This window comes from Vipera ursinii (assembly GCF_947247035.1).
Source record: "Vipera ursinii genome assembly, chromosome: 1".
Taxonomy (NCBI): domain Eukaryota; kingdom Metazoa; phylum Chordata; class Lepidosauria; order Squamata; family Viperidae; genus Vipera; species Vipera ursinii.
Genome location: NC_139512.1, coordinates 116,390,685 through 116,412,597, shown reverse-complemented (window position 1 = coordinate 116,412,597; position 21,913 = coordinate 116,390,685). Strand labels below are relative to the sequence as shown.

Below are 21,913 nucleotides of genomic sequence, written 5' to 3'. Positions count from 1 at the left end.
AGAAAGGAGTTGAGGGTCTGAAGCAAGGAAGCAGATTTGGTGGTCCAAGTCAGGGGTTTTGTAGGTAGAAAAGAGAAGGGGGTGGGCTACTCGATGTATCAAGTTCAGATTCAGCATCTGCTTGATCTCAGGAAAAAGCATTAATGTTGAAAAATCCTAAACTTCTAGATACAAATCACTAACATTCATGAAAGCCATTGTTCCAGGGATCCAGGCCCTTGAATCTGACATCCCGTGGCTCTTTGTTTTCTTTAGCAACAGCAGCAGTTATGGGCTTGGTTTTGAATTCACGTTTGCTACCCTGCTGCTCTGTGCAAGCAGCAGAGTTAAATTTTCAGAGTTCCCTGAAAATCAGTCTTAATCCCCAATCACAATTTGGAGGATATCAACTGAAGTAAAAGTGTATCCTTAAATTGACCGTAGAAGAGAAATTCCTCCATAAACTTCTTTAATAATGGGGATCGGACACACTCTTTCTTTGAAATGCAAACTGTTCATTGCAGTACCAGAGGTGGCAAGGCTAATCCCAAAAGGAATGGGGTTGCAACCCTATCGTTTAGAGCCATGCAAATTGCACATATTATTAATACCACAGGTAATTGATTGAATAGGTATGTTTATGAGATACGGATACTGGGATGATAAAGGTGGCATTACAAAGACAACGGGCATTGCATTAAACAAGGGCTCTGTCCTTTGAGTTAGTGTTACTACTAAGGTAACTTTCTCTAAGTATTTTCTCCCAGTAACCTTCTGAGTTCTTTCTTGGTCTCTTAGTGCTCTTAACTCAACATTCTTTGTGTCTAAATGTTTTATGGTTTACCACCAGCATGGATCTGGGAGGAGGGTAATTTACTTGCTTTACCCAACATCATTTTCTTTCTGCTAACTACAGCTATCTACAGCACTAAACTGTAGAATCCAAGGCAGCTGAAGCGTCATCTCTGCTAGGACATCATCTTGATACTGTGGTTTGAGGGGAGAAGGGGCGGGATGAACAGGCTGGGTGCCATTTTTCCACATTCCCCGTTCTTCTCCATTGCCTAGCTTACAGTAGATTTCTTTAAAAGGAAACATGACAGTATATTCATTTGCATACTTATATGTGTAACGCCTACTGTATACATAAACACACATGTATTTATTAAACAAATTATTATAGCCACCCAACTCACATTTAGGTGACCTGAGGAGTTGACAACATTGAAATAATCCACTGTATAATAAAAACCCATTAAAAAAACCCACCGCACCATCCTTTGGCAGAAGCAACACAAATCAGCCACTTGATTGGCTCCATCTTCCTCTTGGTCTCCAGATCCAACGACAAACCATATTTTAGGGGAAAGCAACAGGGTGGGTGCCGTATAGCATTTTAAAATGTAGAAACTGGATTGCTTTCCTTTTTTAAAAAATTAAAGGCACAGACATAAATACTAAATAAAACCGATGTATTCCTCTGTCTTTTTTAACACAAAAATTGTTGTTGTTGTTAGTTGCGAAGTCGTGTCCGACCCATCGCGACCCTATGGACAATGTTCCTCCAGGCCTTCCTGTCCTCTACCATCTTCTGGAGTCCATCTAAGCTCACGCCTACTGCTTCAATGACTCCATCCAGCCACCTCATTCTCTGTCGTCCCCTTCTTCCATTGCCCTCAATTTTTCCCAGCATTAGGCTCTTCTCCAGTGAGTCCTTCCTTCTCATTAGATGGCCAAAGTATTTGAGTTTTAGCTTCAGGATCTGGCCTTCTAAAGAGCAGTCAGGATTGATCTCCTCTAGGACTGACCGGTTTGATCGCCTTGCAGTCCAAGGGACTCGCAGGAGTCTTCTCCAGCACCATAGTTCAAAGGCCTCAATTCTTTGGCGCTCAGCCTTTCTTATAGTCCAAATTTCGCAGCCATACATTGCAACTGGAAAGACCATAGCCTTTACTATACAGACTTTTGTTGGCAGGGTGATGTCTCTGCTTTTTAGGGTGCTGTCTAGATTTGCCATGGCTTTCCTCCCAAGGAGCAAGCGTCTTTTAATTTCTTGGCTACAGTCCCCATCTGCAGTGATCTTGGAGCCCAGGAAAATAAAATCTGTCACTACCTCCATTTCTTCCCCATCTATTTGCCAGGAATTGAGAGGGCCAGATGCCATGATCTTGGTTTTCTTAATGTTTAGTTTCAACCCAACTTTTGCACTCTCCTTCTTCACTCGCAACAAGAGGCTCTTTAGTTCCTCTTCACTTTCTGCCATTAGAGTGGTATCATCTGCATATCTTAGGTTGTTGATGTTTCTTCCGGCAATCTTAATTCCAACTTTTGATTCATCTAGCCCTGCCTTTCTCATGAACACAAAAATTAAAATAACCCAAAGGCATAGCTAACGTAGATGTCCTTCCACAGGATCATCATCTTGACATAATGAGACAACTCAGTAGCATCAATGGCACTGAGAGTAATAGCAATAGCACTTAGACCTATAGACCACTTTATAGTGCTTTACAGCCCTCTCTGAGCTGTTTATAGAGTCCACGTGTTGCCCCCAACAATCTGGGTCCTCATTTTACTGACCTTGGAAGGATGAAAGGCTGAGTCAACCTTAAACTGGTAAGAATTGAACTGCCGAACTGCTGGCGGCTGGCAGAATTAGCCTGCAATACTGCATTCTAACCACTGCGCCACCATGGTAGGGTGATGCCAACTGTTGCAGCAGTGGTCAAATTGGAAAGAAGACGAATGAAGCTAAAAGATCATTCACAATGGGAGGGAGAGTGGCAGAGATTTTCAGCTATGAGGGAAGCCAATGCACTTGGATAAGGAACTCCAAAATCAAGCCTGGAAAAGATAGCTGCAAACCTTTTTTGTATTGTCACCAAGAAAAGTGTGCAAACATGGGTGAAAAATAAGATAAATTGGGATGAAAGATAATGGGACCACGCCCTTTTCCCCAAGTTCTTTTTGGGGAATATAAATTATTTTCACTGCACATTCATTTATATATAGGTTGGGAGCATTCCTATTTACTATGGCAGAACATTAGCTTTCACAAAAGGGGTTATGGGTGATGTAGTCCCATCAAAGCCACAAAGAAATGTCCTCACGAATACTGTAAGCATTGAAAGACATTTCGATTTCTCAGGTGGAAGGTGATGCACTTCTGACAAAACACTGGTACTAAAAAGTTCTATACTTTGAAATCTGAACCAACAAGGGTGTCTGCAGATGGGAGTCAGCAGTGTCAAAATGGTGGATGCAACCCGGCGATTGAAGTCCTGCCTCCTTTTAATCTGCACATTTTGCTGGTATCAAAAAGAGCAGCAGCTTCAATCTCTCAATGATACCTACCTTTCTGATGATGCTGCCCTTCACACACCCGAAGAATGGTTTTTGGGAATCCTGGAGAGGAACAAACGTTAGGACTATCCTATATAGGCTGAAATCTCTCTGACCTTCCAAACTCTTCTGAGATTTCACTGACATCACTTGTACATCTCCAACCTTATTTTTGCAACCATAAGATCTAGAAACATAGTTATTGACACCTATGAAGAAAATGCCTAAAATAAGGGCGTTTGGAACTACCTTCAAAGCCAAATAAAATCATAGAGTGGCTTTGGGCTGGGTATATAGAGCCATCACGTTGGAAGGAACAACTGAAAGTATGAATGACTTTGCTCTTAAAACTACAGCCCAGCTAGCAGATATAGCAAACCAGCAGCTTCTTTTACCAAGCAGCAGAAACCAGAGAGAGAGAGAGAGAGAGAGAGAGAGAGAGAGAGAGAGAGAGAGAGAGAGAGAGAGAGAGAGAGAGAGAGAAGGGAAAGGTGCCCCCCCCCCGTTTCTGCCCAACCTCTGATCTTTTTTCCTCCCTGAGCTCAGGAGCAAAGGCCTCGGGGGTGGGGGGCGGGTGTCTGGGCATCCGGTTCCCACCAGCAGGGCCCAGGCTATTCCGCCCTTGCAGCCACATTGCCAGCACGTGACCAAAAACCCAGCAGCTTCTGATCTCTTCCCAGCTGCCGCAGTAGCAGCCCCAGGCTGAGATGGCCGCAGCGCCTCTTCACTCCTGCTCTGGGCTCCCCGGACTCCGCTTCTCCCTTGCCCTCCTGGCCTTCTGGTGCAGTAAGTGCCCTGAAAGGGGCCTGGGCTCCTTCCTTCATCAGAGCCCCATTTCCCTCCAGAATTCACTGTCTTCCCTTGACCTAATTCCTTCACAGTTTCCTGGGCTCCTCTTTAGAATCCCCAGCTGAAAATTGCCTTTTTCTTTCTCCTCCTTCAGCCTTTGTGAGCAGTGGCTCTGCCCTGACAGTAATCCAGACTCCAAGCTTTGTCAATGGCTCAACCAGTGACCCTACTGGTATTTCCTTCTGGTGCTCTGTGGATGATACAAGCTACAGGATTTTTTTGTATCGCCAACTGCCTAGGAAGACAGAACTGAAAGAGCTCGGGTACCTCCCCACTGGTAGTACAACCTTTGAGGAAATTCCAGATGAATTGAAGGATCGACTGAAAGGAGAAGGATCACAGAATAGAAATCCACCTAAGAGGGAACTTCGTTTACAACTGTCAAATCCTCAGGCGAATGACACCGGCTTCTATCTCTGTGCTGCAGTTACACGGTGAAAGGGAGAGGAATAGTGGCAGGTGCAAAACTGAGTATCAGGAACAAATCTGCCTTTTAGTCTTTTCTGTTCATGTCCATTTTTTATCTGATATCCGTGGGTAACCCTGACCTACATCCTAATGGTCTCATATTTAAAACAGACCTTGATTAATTTATGCCTTTCCGTTTCCCAGAAATGGCATTTTTACAGGGGCTGTGAGGTGAGCCATTTGGTCTAATAAATTAAAACACCAGAAGAAAAAAACCCTGCACAATGAGGGCCAGGCTGTTGTAGGCCAGCATTTCACTTCTTTGGGCAGCCAGACTTTTCACTGCACATTCATTTATATATAGGTTGGGAGCGTTCCTATTTACTATGGCAGAGCATTAGCTTTCACAAGGGGTTATGGGTGATGTAGTCCCATCAAAGCCACAAAGAAATGTCCTCACGGATACTGTAAGCATTGAAAGACATTTAGATTTCACAGGTGGAAAGCGATGCACTTCTGACAAAACATAGTTACCAAAGGTTCTATACTTTGAAATCTGAAATAATTGCTGAAAATAAGCACAGATACACAAGGGTGTCCACAGATGGGAGTGAGCAGTGTCAAAATGGTGGATGCAGCCCAGCAATTGAAATCCTTCCCTCTTTTAATGTGCATATTTTGCACGTATCAAAAAGGGCAGCAGCTTCAATCTCTCAATCATATCCACCTTTCTGATGATGCTGCTCTTCACACAACCGAAGAATGGTTTTTGGGAATGCTGGAGAGGAACAAACATTAGGACTATCCTATATAGGCTGAAATTTCTCTGACCCTCCAAACTCTTCTGATATTTCACAGCCAGCACTTGTACATCTCCAACCTTATCTAGCCTTAAGAACTAGAAACATAGTTACCGATAGGCAAAGATGCTTCAGGATAAGGGCATTTAGAGTTGCGTTCAATGCCAATTGAAATCAGCCAACGGCCTTTGGTTGGGTATATAGAGCCATCACTTTTGAAGGAACAACTGAAAGTGTGAATGACTTTGCCCTTAAAAGTATTTATAGCCAAGCCAGCAGGTGCAGCAAACCAGCCCCTCTCCAGCAGCTTCTATTTCTAAGTAGCAGAACACACCTCTCCCACAAGAAGGCATATGCGCCCCCCCCCCCATTTCTCCCCAGCCTCTGCTCTTCTTTCCTCCCTGAGCTCAGGAGCAAAGACCCCGGGGAGGGGGGGTGTCTGGGCATCTGGTTCCCACCAGCAGGGCCCAGGCTATTCCGCCTTTGCAGCCACATTGCCAGCACGTGACCGGAAACCCAGCAGCTTCTGATCTCTTCCCAGCTGCTGCAGTAGCAGCCCCAGGCTGAGATGGCCACAGCGCCTCTTCACTCCTGCTCTGGGCTCCCCGGACTCCGCTTCTCCCTTGCCCTCCTGACCTTCTGGTGCAGTAAGTGCCCTGAAAGGGGCCTGGGCTCCTTCCTTCATCAGAGCCCCATTTCCCTCCAGATTTCACTGTCTGCCCTTGACCTAATTCCTTCACAGTTTCCTGGGCTCCTCTTTAGAATCCCCAGCTGAAAATTGCCTTTTTCTTTCTCCTCCTTCAGCCTTTGTGGGCAGTGGCTCTGCCCAGAACGTGATCCAGACTCCAAGCTTTGTCAATAGCTCAGCCGGGGCAAATGTTAACTTCTATTGCTCTGTTGACAGTGGCTATCATTTCTATTGGTATCGCCAACTGCCTGGGAAGACAGAGCTGGAAGTCCTTGGGACTCTCTACAGTCACAGTACAACACTCGAAGATATTCCAAGTGATTTGAAGGATCGGCTGAGTGAAAGGATCTCAGAGAATTCAAATAGGCGGAAAATGTATTTGAATTTGTCAAGTCTTCAAGCAAATGACACCGGCTTCTATCTCTGTGCTGGGGTGTACACAGTGAAAGAGAGAGGAACAGTAGCAGGTGCAAAACTGAGTATCAGGATGAAATCTGCCCTTTACTCTTTTTGATTCATATCCATCTTTTACCTGATATCATACCAATCCATGGGTTTTGTTCTAGTGTTCTCATATTTAGAGCAGCCTTTGTTCCATTTATGCCTTTCAGATGCCCAGAACTGCCATTTTTACACTGGTTGTGGGGTGAGCATTTTGATCAAATAAACTGTTAGACCACAAGAGCAGCCCTGCACGATAAGAGCCATGGTATTTTCCATGAGAGTACATAAAATTTGCATATTATGCAGGAAACCAATGCACTAGGAAGACGAACATCAAAATCAAACCTGGAAAAGGCAGCAACAAACGTTTTTTGTGGTGACACCAAGAATCTTAGCAACTGTTTGAACTTATAACCCACTTGAAAAAGGGGGTGATTGGGATCCCAAGTTCTGATGGTCACCCTCTACCCCAGTGATGGCGAACCTTTCAGAGACCGAGTGCCCAAAAATCACCCCGCCCACAGGGCCACCCACCACCTCCACAGCCTGCTGCAGCAGATCACCCAGGCAGCCCAGCAGCGCCATGGTGGCCACGCCCTCTGCCAGCACCCCACAACATCATCTGCATGCAACAGAGCGCAAGGGTGGAGTCTTGTCCCCGCTGCCCGACTGCCATGTCCTTGGCTGCGCTGCTCTGCACAGGCCGCACCCAGGGGCGACTCTCCTGTTGTGACTCAGGGCCAGCCTGTGGGTCCGACAGCCGGGTCCGATGTATCGGAGGACTCAGATGTGGGGGAGGAGGGTAACGAACCGGCTGATGATGATTTGGAGACTTTGCAGAGTCCTCAGCCGGGAACCTCTTCTCAGCTGTGTGAGCCCGAGAGTGCGGAGGATGATGACCCACAGCTGGCCCTGTTCAAGGACGCCCGACGCAGGAGGCAGACGAGCAGGGACAAACAAAGAAAGGCTATGGGACTCCTCGGGAGGAGGCACAGGGAGACCACGCCCTGAGCTCTCTATAAAAGAAGTGTTTGGGGAGGGGCTGGTTGCTGAAAGCAACTTTTCCGTTTGAGTAGTCAAGCTCTTGTATTCTTGTAACAGTGTAATTAAAACTTGGCAGAAGCCTTTTGGTCTTGGACGCTTTCCAGACTCTTCTTTTGATTAGGGGTGCGAGAAGAGGGCTGGTTCAGAACATCTCCTCCGGAAGGGCTGCTGGTGAGGAGGGGACAACGGGGGGAGGTGGGGCTGGGGCGACAGCGCACATGCTCACAGAGAGGGCTCTGACTGCTGCCTCTGGCACATGTGCCATGGGTTCACCACCACTGCTCTACCCCCTGCAGCCATGTGACTGCTCTTCTGGCACTCAGCAACATGGCCACATTTATGGCCTCTTGCAGCATCCAGTGGTGACATGAGTATGTTTTATGATGGTTTTGCCAAGCAGTAGTTTTTTGGCAAAAATATGTGCCATGGCAATCCATGAATTCACTTAACAGCCACCACATTTGCTTAACGACCATCTCATTTGTTTAACGTCTGAAAAAAAAATCTGGTCAATCATCTGACTAACCAATTTACAAGCGTTAAGACTGTGATGGCCAGACTCCATTATGATTGTAAGCTGAGGACTAGCTGTCAGCATGGCTAAAAAATAACATACATTTGGATACCAGATCATGGGACATCCTGTTCCCCAAATTCATTTTAGGGAATATAAATTATTTTTGCCACACACATTGATTTATATGTAAGTTGGAAGCATTCCTGTTTACTGTGGCAGAACATTCACCAGGGGCTTCTGGGTGATATAACCTGATCAAAGCCACAAGGAAATCTACTCACTAATATTGCAAGCAGTGAAACAGGAGTTTTTCCATTTTGTACAAATATATTTATCTAGGATGCAGAGTGTGAGAAACATGATCCAAGAAAAACTAGAAATCTTCAAAGAGGAAATGAAGCATATTACAGTGGGTGCTTTACCAATAAATAAACTTAATTGAACCAGCATAGCCAACTTAAGTCAGATGACTACAGTACATGAAGGATTATTCAGCTAATAAAAACATACAAGGAAATGGCATGTGAATGTTATTCAAAAACCCAGTAAGTATGTGCTTAGGTATAGGCCAGCAAACAATATCATAATATCTATTGTTATTAATGGATATCCATTCAACATCTGTGTTACGCAAGTATATGCACCTGTTACAAATGCAGTGGAAAAAAGACACTGAGGAAAATGACAACAGTTGCAACATGAAAAAAGAATTTGAAGCATTTTCATGGAGTATTTGGGGAATATAAATTATTTGTGAAGGTTGTTTAATAAGGAAGTATTTATGCCATTTTGTGTGCTGATGTCATTATGCAAATAGTATCATTTTCACAGTGATGGAATTATACAAGTGAAACAGCAATTGCCTCATTTGTAGGATGACATCATCGTGCACATGATGTGATTTTCATCATTTGTGTAATTATCATGCATACACACAAATTACATTATTTGCAAACACCTTTATGCCAAGGTCTCACCGTCCTACTTTGTGTGATTGGAATTAAAAAGTCGGAGAAACAGAGGAAATTGGAATCTTTCCCTGACATAGCAAAGTCAACGAGTCATGCGAAAGCATCTTGCGAAGATAAAATGCCCACTGAATTGTTTAAAGATGAAGAAAATCTTTGCTGCATGCTGCCCAGAGTCACTTGTTTTGTGAGGTGGGTGGCTATATAAATTTGACACATAAATAAAGTTATCAGTTTTATGTCAACAAAGGTGGAACGAAACTACAGAACTTCAAAATTGGGAAAGATTGGTGTATATATATTGCTATTAAAGGAGGAAGATGCAAAAGAACATATAGATTACCAAGCCATTGTATTAATTCCTAGAGCAAGCAGTTATGTTTAAACCTTACAAAAAGAAATAGAAATAGAAATGCCAGATGAACAAGCAGGTTTTAGAAAATGCAAAGAGACATAAAAATCAGGTAGGTAAGATAAGATGCGTAATGAAAAGAGCAAAAGAAGACAAGGGAAATATTCCCATTCAATGATTCAGCAACGTATCTGACTGCATAGGTCATGCTAGAATGTGAACTGTACAGGTAATTGTCGACTTACGACCATTTATGTCGCTAGTAAGACATTTGTTAAGTGTTTTGCCCCATTTTATGACCTTTCTTGCCACAGCTGTTAAGTGAATCACTGCAGTTGTTAAATTAGTAACATGGTTGTTAATTGAATCTGGCTTCCCCACTGACTTTGCTTGTCAGAAGGCTTTAAAGGTGATCACATGACCCCGGGACACTGAAACCATCATAGCTATAAACCAGTTACCAAGCATCCAAATTTTGATCCTGTGACCGTGCGGATGCTACAATGGTTGCAAGTGTGAAAAACGGTCATAAGTCACTTTTTCAGTGCTGTTGTGACTTCAAACGGTCACTAAATGGACAGTTGTAAGTCAGGGACTACCTGTATTAAGGTTCATAGTTGTGGCAAAACCCTGAGCAATCTTTCCAATGAACATGAATTTGGAGAATTAGAGAGTTTCAGAACAGAAGAATAAGATGCATTCCAGGAGGCATCAGGGTGAAGCAGGATGCATGTTTAATAACTTGTACAGCAAATGTAGGACTGCAGGATGTGATTCAGGGGCTTCCACATGGAGAGTTTAAAAAGTCAGTGTGATAAGCACAATTGGGTAATCAAAAGGCCCACCACTTTTGAATGTTTATTCAGACTTCGATTGCAAAGCCATGGCCAACCTCTTTGACATACTTGATGTCCTTCCAGAAGCCTCAAAACCTGTGTATCAACAAGCTTTGGTGGAGGGGGGGTGTCTTAGGGAAATGGCGATTGAATGAGGTGGGTACATTAACATTTAATGTTTCCTCCTAGTCTTTTAATCATAGCCTTTTAATAATATTATTACTGGGTTGTTTTTTTTTAAAATTGCAGAGTATTTTCAATATTGATGCCTTACGGCTTGTTATTGTATGCTGCCTAGAGTTACAACTTGTGAGACAGGTGACCAAATAAAAATGAAAAATAAATATCAGCCTTTAGGAGCCCTATCATTTTGTTCCATTTTATTCAAATGTTTTATATGGCCATTCAACTTGCCCAAAAGCAATTCAGGGTTGTTAAAAAGGTAAAGGTAAAGGTTCCCCCACACATGTGTGCTAGTCATTTCCAACTCTAGGGGCCAGTGCTCATCTCCGTTTCAAAGCCGAAGAGCCAGCGCTTGTCCGAGGATGTCTCCGTGGTCATGTGGCCGGCATGACTAGATGCCAAAGGCGCACGGAACGCTGTTACCTTCCCACCGGAGTGGTCCCTATTTTTCTACTTGCATTTTTACGTGCTTTCGAACTGCTAGGTTGGCAGAAGCTGGGACGAGTAACAGGTGCTCACTCTGTTATGCAGCACTCGGGATTCGACCAGCCAAACTGCCGACCTTCTGATCGACAAGCTCAGCATCCTAACCCACTGAGCCACCGCGTCCCTTCAGGGTTGTTACATATGGTAAAAAAAAAAATAAAGCAAAGGGCCCCTAACAAAACATAAAAAGTTTGCAGTGTAACATAACCGAGACAATCAGAACATACTCCAATCCAAAATCAGGCTCTTTTAAAGCTTTGGCCCAATGCTTGGAGGAACAATTAAGTTTTCAAGGCCTTATAAAAGGCTGTCAGGCATGTGAGGTAAACCAGGCAGGAAACACAGTCAGATGAGCTAATTCTACTTTACGGTATGGTTACATTAACAAAATATTGAAAGTCTGAGAGAGCATTTCTCCCTGCAGGTGGCCATGCTCCCTTCTCTCTTTACGGCCCCCAAGATTAGGGAGGATCTCTTCCGAATCATTTGTCCCACCAACATTCCTGCTGTGGGTTAAGCTCCCATTTATCTGACCATTCCCTTGGCTGCTTCTCTTTGCCCTATCTCTCAAGGTCACTCCCACATACCATTGCAAAAGCCAACGTGATTGGGACCATCCAGGATCAGAGATTCCAATTATGAGGTTAAACAATTTTAAAGAGTAAGCACTGCAGCAGAGCAGTCACACATCGTGGAACCTGTTAGATGGCCCTATATTTCATAGAGAGGATGTGAAGCATGCCTACCCTACCATATCCTATAGAATGAACAGACAGGCCGTCCTGCAGATACCATGGTCCTGTGCCATGAAGAGCTTTATAGGTAAATGACTAGTACCTTGAATTGCCTCCAGAAGCCTATAGGGCAGTGATGGCGAAACTTTTAGAGACCGAGTGCCCAAACTACAATGCAAAACCCACTTATGTATCATCGGGTGCCGGGTGGGCTTGGCCCATTGAGTGGGTGTGGCCAATTGGGTGGGCATGGACCACTGGATGGGCATGAGTGCAGTGGTAATGGCAGACTGGTTGGGACTAAAAAGTTCAATCAATCAATTCCAACTTTGCGAGATCTTTTTTCCCCGTGAGAAGTTAAAATTGATTGATTGAACCTTTTTTCTTTCTTTCTTTTTTTTTTTTTGCACACACCAGCGGAGACCTAAAGCGAAAAGGTTTTATAAAACCCAGCTGAAGGCCTAGGACTGGGGCGACGGCGCACGTGCCCACAGAAAGGGCTCTGCATGCCACCTCTGGCATGCGTGCCATAGGTTCGCCACCACAGCTATAGGGAGTCAAACCAGCTCACAGAGTACTAACATTATGTGGTTGAACAGTGGTATTCTCCTAACTACTCAGGCTTCTGCATTCTGGACCAACAGCAGCTATTGGGTAGTTTTCAAGGGCAGCTCATGTTGAAATCTAACTGAGAGGTGACCAAGACCTCCAGATATAGGAATGAGTAATGTGGGTACATAAGATGGATAGGTGAAAATATGCTCTTAGCGATAGAGAATATTCATAGCTCAGGATTGAAATGAGAGGTCCTTGGTGCTCTCTGAACTTAGTTATTTTCTTGCAGATGTTTCCTTATCCAAACTAGATAACATAGCAGGGAGTGGAGGGAATCTCCCTGCTAGCACTCATGATAGTACCTAGTTTGAGTAATGAAACATCTGCCAAAAAAACCCCTTACCAAGCTCAGGAAGCACTAAGGATCCCTGAAGATCCTCTTAGACATGACTGTTGCTTGCTTTTCCACCAGGAACTGAGCATCTAACAAGATTGCCAAATTGTTCATCATTTCTGTCTGAGGGAGTACAACCCCATCCAAAAATAAAGATGGAAAGTTGCCAGAACTGGGGAACCCAAAAAACCCACAGCCATTTTCAATCATGCTTGGGTTAAGCTGAAGCCTGATCTTTCCCATCAGACCCTCACAACCTCTAGACACTCTTTGACAAAGAACCTTGTTGATATTGGCTGGTCAGCCCAGAATGGAAATGTATCATGTGCATACCAATGATATCGAGTCCTGTACTAAGAAATGATCTCCCTCAGTAGTATCATAAAGATGTTGGATAGGAGTGAAGAGACTGTAGAGATCTGAGGAATTCCACAAAACAAGGTTCTCCTCCTCCTTTACCGACACAGCTTGAGCCACCCATGAAGGAAGGAGGAGAATCACTATAACACATGCCTCCAATTCTTAACTCCCAAACCACTCTGGAAGAATACCATGATCAACAGTATTAACAGCTGCTGAGAGATCATGAAGGGACAGGATAGATGCACCACTCCAACTTGGTACCACCAAGCATAACATACAAGTCTAATTAATGCCACTTTGATATTGTATCCCAGTCTGAAACTTTATTGAAAAGAATTCAGATAATTCATTTCCTTCAGGGACCTCTGGAGTATAACTATTCAATCCCACAGAATCCAAGAATGGACTTTTGTGGAGGAGACAGATCACTGCCTTTTAGGTCCAGCAGAATCCCCCACACACAGAGAAGCATTCACCACCATCTTGATCCTCCCACATGCTTTCTCCTGGGAGGCCTTGCCCAACCAGAAGCATGGATCTAATATGCAGGTGGCCATGCTCACAGCCTCAAGGACCATATCCACTTCCTCAGGGCCAACAGGCTTGAACCCATTCCAGAGAACTATGCTAGAACATGCCTACGTTAACTCTATGGAATCTGCACATCCAGAATCTAGCTCAGAATAGAACTGAGTGACTTTATCTGACTGATTCCTAGAACAGACTTCACAGCAATAATATAGATGTTCTTCCAGCCCATTCTTCCTGAGGAATTACCAAGTCATCTTAAACAGAGCCCCAGATAATTATTTACACATATAATAAGAACAGAAGGCTCATTATGATTTGCCACTCTTATCATTACAAGGTAACCCTTGAGAAAGGTTCTTACTCATGGTCAATCAGATTTGCCTTCCAGCACTCCAAGCATCTCTTCATCTCTCAGAGTTCTTCTGAAAACCAAGGATTCATGGATAGAAAGAGTCTGCGTAGGGACAATTCAATTCAGGCTCATCACCATTCCCTCATTCCAGCTGTGGCCAAGACTCTGATCAAACTATGCATCAGTGTCATTAGGAACTGGGCAAACCAATCAAATAAAGACACTGTGGGTGAAAGGATAAAATAAAATAATGAAAAACTGTAAACCCATCAAGGGCAAAAAGGTTTAAGACTGCATACAAATTACCTGGGTGAAGAAGGAAAGAAGAGAAGCAGAATTTTAATTCAGCTGACAAGCTCAAGTCATGAGTCCTCGCTGTAGCAGAATTATCTAAAAATAGTAAGCATACATTTCTATGCTTGTAAGTTTTACTTTATGCAATGAAAATTTTTCAACAGAGGTGTACAATATCATTGGGCAATAATGATCTGGGGAATAAGGAAACTTCCACAAAGATAAGCAAGCAGCCCTGTAATTCAATCTCTCTCCAGGCTAGGTTTATCTAAGTTCAGCAGTAGGCAAGTTTGTGGTGAGGTCAGAAATATATCTGAACCAAAAAAGTGGCTGCAACTGCATCCTTTTCTAGCATGTACAATGTGCCTCTGGGCATAGTCAAAGTCTTCATTTTCATTTTCTCCATAATAGGAGAATAACAAAAGGAACCCTAGGGGTTCATCAATTCCAACCCCTGCCCAGCATAGATCCACAACAACATCTCTGAAAGATGACCACCCAATACCTACTTGAAGTCCTCCAGCAAAACAGAATTAACTACTACATTTGGCAGCCTGTTCCACTGGCAAACAGCTCATATAATCAGGAAATTCCTTCTGATGTCTAGCTTGAATCTCCTTTCTAGTAATTTTAATCTATTGTTTCTCATCCTATTGTCTATGGTTCTATCTGACTCATTCTGAAGAATGCCACCATCTCTCACTTGAATTGTTTTTTCTGTAGGTTAAAAAATTCTCCTTGACAATGAAGATATAGACGTGATAGATTGCTTCTTCCTTTTAGGATCAATCGTCGACGATAAAGGAACCATCAGTCAAAAAATACACCACAGACTAAGAACTATAAAGGCCTTGGAAAAATATTCACAAGCTATGAGGTAACTATTTCTGTAACAATCAGAATCATGCAAGCTGTGGTATTCCATGTAACAGTCCATGTAATGAAAGGTTGGATTTTGAAGAAGCATGACAGGAAGAGCATTGACACTTTTGAATGTTGGTTTTGGAAAAGATTACTGAGAATACTGTAGAAAATCAAGACAACAAAAATGGGTCATAAAACAAATAAGAGTTCTCACTCAATGCACAAATGACCAGGTTCAGATTATAGTATTTCAGACATTATATGAAGGCTTACCTCTCAAGCTTATAATGCAGGGAAGATGGAAGAAAAGAGACTTTAGGAGCAAGGTGAAAGGATTCAGTTATAACACTGATATATGCGCACCTGGAAGACCAGAAGGGCCATGTTGGGGATAGATTATTCTGAAGGGGATCATGGTTACTAAGAATCAACACTGAATTGATGGCACATAATCAATCAAACAAACAAATAAATCCCAGATCTCTTAATTAACAGGGAGAAAGCAGAGCTGCTTAACTCATTCTTTGCATCAGTCTTCACACAAAAAGAAATTATAGCACAACATACCAAAAAAAAAAATACTGCAAAAGGCAAACTACAAACAAAAATTAAAATAAGCAAGAAAATGGTAAGAGAACACCTATCCGACTTCTGCTCTTTAGAAGGCCAGATCCTGAAGCTAAAACTCAAATACTTTGGCCACCTAATGAGAAGGAAGGACTCACTGGAGAAGAGCCTAATGCTGGGGAAGGTTGAGGGCAAGAGAAGAAGGGGACAACAGAGAATGAGGTGGCTGGATGGAGTCACTGAAGCAGTAGGCGTGAGCTTAAATGGACTCCAGAAGATGGTAGAGGACAGGAAGGCCTGGAGGAACATTGTCCATAGGGTCGCGATGGGTCGGACACGACTTCGCAACTAACAACAACAACAAAATCCGACTTTGATGAATATAAATCACCAGGACCCGACAGATTACATCCCAGAGTTCTGAAGGAGCTGGCAAATGTTATCTCAGAACCATTGTCCCATATCTTTAAAAAATCCTGGAGCACCAGGGAACTACTTAAGGATTGGAAAAGGGCTGATGTGGTTCCCATCTTCAAGAAAGGAGAGAGAAAAAAACAGATCCAGGAAACTACAGACCAATCATCAATACCCGGGAAGATACTAGAAAAGATAATAAAAAAACAGATCTGCGAACAACTAGAAGCAAACAAAGTTATAACTGGTAGCCAGCAGGGGTTTGTTAAAAACAGATCATGTCAAACCAATCTTATTTCATTCTTTGATAAAGTGACCGAGTTAGTAGACCAGCAAAATGCTGTGGACATAGTATGCTTAGATTTCAGTAAGGCATTAGACAAAGTAGACCACAATCTATTGCTTGGTATGCTAGAAAAAGATGGAATAGACAACATCACCACCAGATGGATTTGTAGCTGGCTGACAAACCGTACTCAGCCAGTAGTTCTCGATGGTACTACATCCACATGGAGAGAATTAAGCAGTGGGGCACCACAAGACTCCGTCTTAGGCCCAGTACTCTTCAATATCTTCATCAATGACTTAGACGAGGGAATAGAAGGGGAACTCATCAAATTTGCAGATGACATTAAACTGGCAGGAATACCCAACACCCCAGAAGACAAGCTCAGGATTCAAAAAGATCTTGACAAACTTGAACAATGAACCTATCCAACAAAATGAGTTTTAATGTAGAGAAAAACAAAGTTTTACATTTAGGCAGGAAAAGTCAAAGATATAAGTACAGATTAGGTGAGACCTGGCTCAGAAATAGTAACTGTGAGAGGTACCTTGGAGTCCTAGTAGAAGTAGACAATCACTTGACTATGAGCCAGCAATGTGCAGCAGCAGCCAAAAAAGCTAATACAATCCTGGGTTGTATAAATAGAGGCATAGAATCAAGATCATGCAAAGTATTAGTACCACTTTATAAAACCCTAGTGAGACCACACCTGGAATACTACAACCAATTTTGGTCACCACACTACAAAAAAGATGTTGAGACCTTGGAAAAAGTTCAGAGAAGAGCAGCTAAGATGATCAAAGGCCTGGAGACTAAAATATATGAAGAATAGCTGCAGCACTTTGATTTGGCTAGTCTAAAGAAAAGAAGGACTAGGGGGGTGACATGATAGCAGTATTCCAATATTTGAGAGACTGCCACAAAGAAGAGGGGGGTCAAACTATTCTCCATAGCACCAGAGGGCAGGACAAGAAGCAATGGTTGGAAACTGATCAAAGAGAGAAGCAACCTGGAATTAAGGAGAAACTTCCTAACAGTGAGGACAATTAACCAGTGGAACAGCTTGCCTCCAGAAATCATGGGCCCTCCATCACTGGAGGTTTTTAAGAAGAGACTGGACAGTCACTTCTCTGAGATGGTATAGCTTCTCCTGCTTGAGCAGAGGGATGGAATAAAAGACCTCCAAGGTCCTTCCAGGTACTATCCTGTTCTGTTCCATTCCATTCCATTCCATTCCATTCCATTCCATTCCATTCCATTCCATTCTATTCTATTCTATTCTATTCTATTCTATTCTATTCTATTCTATTCTATTCTATTCTATTCTATTCTATTCTATTCTATTCTATTCTAGGGAAGACTTTTTTCAAGCCTAACCGCCCACCAATCCCATAAAGGCTGTTCTATGCATAGTCTTTCCCTGCTTGCACCTGACCATGGGACCAACATGTTCCAGAAATCTCTTTTTTTCCTGCCATGTCATGTTCATCTAATCTGCTGCCCATGCCTGAAGCAACCTAAAATATTCCTTAATTGTTCTGATTTAACAGTAGTGCCTTCCAGTTTCAACCGCTAACAAGGCTCAGTAGTTTTCCTGTTGGACATTCTGACATATTTCACTGGCCAATTGGTGCTGAAGTCAGTTGACCCCATTGGGTGACATTAGCCCATCATCTTATTGGCCACTTTAGTCTGGTTTGGACACACTCTTTCCTATCATTCCCTGGACAGTTTCTGGGGGGCATTCAGCAGCTGAGCAGCAGTTGCAATTGAGGGACTGTTCAGTAGAGACACATAGAGAGGCTATTTTCCCTTTGCCACTCCTTGACCTCTCCAACTGCTTTGGAATGTGGATTTAGCACTTTACCATGCAAATGCCTCTTCTTCTCAAAACTTTGTTTCCTGTCTATTAATGTAGAGTATGAAAACCTCAAGTGGGAAGCCATGCAATTCGTGCAAAATATAAATACGGGTGCCAAGAAGTTCAACACTTTCAAACCTGAACCAATTGCTGAAGATAAGCACAGATGCGCAGGGGTGTCTGCAGATGGAAGTCAACAGTGTCGAAGTGGTGGGTGCAACCCGGCCACTGAAGCGCTGCCCCCTTTGGATGTGCACTGCACACTCTGCATGAATGAAAAAGAGCTACAGCTGCAACCTCTCAATCTTATGCACCAAGATGCCATCACTTGTGCATCTTCAACCTTATTTTTGCAGCCTTAAAGACTAGAAACACAGTTGCTCACGATGCCAGAAAAGAGAAAATGCTCAAAATAAGGGCATCGGGAGCTGCATTCAAAGTCAAATAAAATCATAGAATGACTTTTGGCTTGGTACATAGAACCATTACAACTGAAAGTATGAATGACTTTGCCCTTAAAACTACAGCCCAGCCCGCAGATGTAGCAAATCAGCTCCTCTCCAGCAGCTTCTTTTTCCAAGCAGCAGAAACTCTCCACAGAGAGAGAGGGGGGGGGAGGGAGGAAGAGAGAGGGAGGGAGGGAGAGAGAGAAGGCAAATGGTTTCCCCCCCCCCCATTTTTGCCCAGCCACTGCACTGCTTTCCTGCCTGAATTCAGGTGCAAAGGCCTGAAGAGGGTCTGGGCATCCGGTTCCCACCACCAGGGCCCAGGCTATTCCGCCCTTGCAGCCACATTGCCAGCACGTGACCGGAAACCCAGCAGCTTCTGATCTCTTCCCAGCTGCTGCACTAGCAGCCCCAGGCTGAGATGGCCGCAGCGCCTCTTCACTCCTGCTCTGGGCTCCCTGGACTCCGCTTCTCCCTTGCCCTCCTGGCCTTCTGGTGCAGTAAGTGCCCTGAAAGAGGCCTGGACCCTTTCCTTCATCAGAGCCCCATTTTCCTTCAGATTTCATTGTCTTCCCTTGACCGAATTCCTTCACAGTTTCCTGGGCTTCTCTTTAGAATCCTCGGCTGATTTTTTTTTCTCTTTCTCCTTCTTCAGCAATTGTAGGTAGCGGCTCTGCCGTGACAGTGACCCAGACTCCAAACTTTGTCAATGGCTCAACTGGGAAAAATATTTCCTTCAGTTGCTCTGTGGATGATGCAGGCTACAACATTTTTTTGTATCGCCAATTGCCTGAGAAGACAGAGCTGGAAGTCCTTGGGTACCTTTCCACTTTCGGCAGTGAACTTCAAGATAGCACTAAGAAGGAGAAGCTGAAAGCAAAGTGGAAAGACGCAAAAAAAGAGAAAATGCATTTGGATCTGCTAAGTCTTCAGGCAAGTGACACAGGCTTCTATCTCTGTGCTGCCGTGTACACAATGAATGAGGTAGGAAATGAGACTGATAGAAAACTGAATATCAGAATAAGCTTCCCCAGCTTTTCTTAATTTCTTCTCATGTCATCTCCATGCAGGTCTCCAATTCAGATTGCTGAGGCCGCTCTGGAAACCTCACCTCTACCCACCCGTATCCAATCATAGTCTCTCTGGATATACTATAACTCCCAGGCTGGTTAGGGATAATGCCAGTTGTACTCCAAAGCATCCAGTGTGCATCTGATTGGGAAGGATCCACGCAGACAGCTTAGCACAAATTCATTTGCATTGTTTAGTTTAGTTTAGTTTAGTTTAGTTTTATTGAATTTTTATACCGCCCTTCTCCCGAAGGACTCAGGGCGGTGAACAGGGCATATAAATAGAAATACAAAAGTTAAAAAAGGATTAAATTATTGCCCAAATTAAAACAATCAAAATATAAAAACATTAAAACCCTAACATTCCCCCATCAGGCCAGGCCAGCTTGTTCGAATAAATGGGTCTTTAACCCGCGCCGGAAGGAGCGAAGATCCGGTGCCATCCGGAGCTCAACCGGCAGTTGATTCCATAAATCCGGGGCGCCCACAGAGAAGGCCCTCCCCCTGGGGGCCACCAGCCGGCATTCTCTGACCGGAGGCACCCTGAGGAGGCCCTCTCTGTGGGAACGCACAGGGCGGAGGGGAGTCGACGCCGGCAGCAGGTGCTAGCATTAGCTCAAAACAATTCTATAAAAATTCCATGGTATGAAACATAACATCAATTCCCACACTATTCCAAGCCATGATGTACAGTGGTTTTCTTGTTTGGGCTTAATGTGTGGTGAATTCAGCCCCTATGGTTCTTATACGTTAGTATATTAATGATGGTTTTTCTATATACCATGATTAAATACACAAGACCTATGCTATATGTAAAGCTGGTCCCCAAATGCCTATTTTGTTCTTGTATATGATGGTGGGCCTCTGCATGTGGGCAAATACATTATGTCTTCCACTAAAGTACCTTAAAATCAGCCTTCATAGGTCTACGATTTGAGGTGAGGAAGCTTTGCTTGAGCGTGCACAAACTTTGCATGAGCAAAACTTATGTAAGCGTGAACAATGAAGAAGCGTGTTTGTATTCTTGCATAATAACTTGCATTTTCTGCAGAAACGCAAAGTATTGGACTCCACATCTTTTTCTCCCAGCTGCCTCCATGTAATCCCGAGTGCTGCGTAGCAGAGTGAGCGCCTGTTACTCGTCCCAGCTTCTGCCAACCTAGCAGTTCGAAAGCACGTAAAAATGCAAGTAGAAAAATAGGGACCACTACGGTGGGAAGGTAACAGCGTTCCGTGCGCCTTTGGCGTCTAGTCATGCCGGCCACATGACCATGGAGACGTCCTCGGACAAGCGCTGGCTCTTCGGCTTTGAAATGGTGATGAGCACCAGACCCTAGAGTCGGAAACGACTAGCACGCATGTGCGGGGGAACCTTTACCTTTACCTAAAGGCTTATTGTATTCCATCAATCAGTGAATAAGCTGAGCTGAAAGACAGATTCACCCCAAGTCACCCAGAAGAACCAGTGGAACGATCTGCCTGCAGAAGCGGTGAATGCTCCAACACTGGACGTTTTTAAGAAATTCAAGGTGCTGGTTATCACCTATAAAGCCCTACATGGCCTGGGTCCGGGGTATTTGAGGGAACACCTGCTGCCGGCATCAAACGCCCTTCGCCCAGTGCGCTCCCACAGAGAGGGTCTGCTCAGGGTCCCGCCGGTAAGAGATTGCCGGCGGGTGACACCCAGGGATAGGGCCTTCTCAGTGGGATCGCCTGCCCTCTGGAACCAGCTGCCGGTGGAGCTGAGGACTGCCCCCGACCTCCGATCATTCCGCCGGGGCCTGAAGACCTGGCTCTTTGAGCTCTCGGGCCCAGGCTGAGGAGAAATTTATTTTAATTGGGGTTTTTAATAGTACAGGGTTGATTTAATATTTTTTAAATTGGTTTTTAACTTTTGTATGGTTGATTTTTAACTCCCTGTAAACCGCCCTGAGTCCTCAGGGAAAGGGCGGTATATAAATGCAATAAAATAAATAAATAAATAAATAAATAAATAAATAAATAAATAAATAAAGAAGAGACTGGACAGCCATTTGCCTGAAATGGTATAGGGTTTCCTGCCTGAGCAGGGGGTTGGACTAGATGACCTCCAAGGTCCCTTCCAACTATATTATTATTGTTGTTGTTGTTATCTTTTTGGCTAAGAATTTTCACAGTGTCAGGCTGAACCTGGGAAAGTTGTTTAGCTTGTTTAAGTAACTGGATGAAAAGAATGTGCTGCTCCAAACTGGAAAAAAAATGGCAACATTTGTTTTTTGCGAGCCTTTTTGCAAAAAGAATTGAATA

At 43.8% G+C, this 21,913-nt stretch overlaps 2 protein-coding genes across 2 annotated transcripts in view; both read left to right on the top strand.

Moving 5' to 3' along the window:
* The window catches only part of LOC310650798 (uncharacterized protein), a 57,929-nt gene that overhangs the window by 5,326 nt on the left and 30,690 nt on the right, over positions 1-21,913 (top strand). The gene's annotated exons all lie outside the window — the stretch shown is intronic.
* On the top strand, positions 4,029-20,580 carry LOC310632486 (uncharacterized protein; the record flags this gene model as incomplete). The annotated part of the gene is made up of 4 exons (XM_083349706.1): positions 4,029-4,107; positions 19,213-19,541; positions 19,628-19,819; positions 20,230-20,580. 3 exons carry the CDS (start codon positions 4,029-4,031, stop codon positions 19,646-19,648), a joined length of 429 nt encoding a protein of 142 aa, XP_083205832.1. The 3' UTR covers positions 19,649-19,819; positions 20,230-20,580.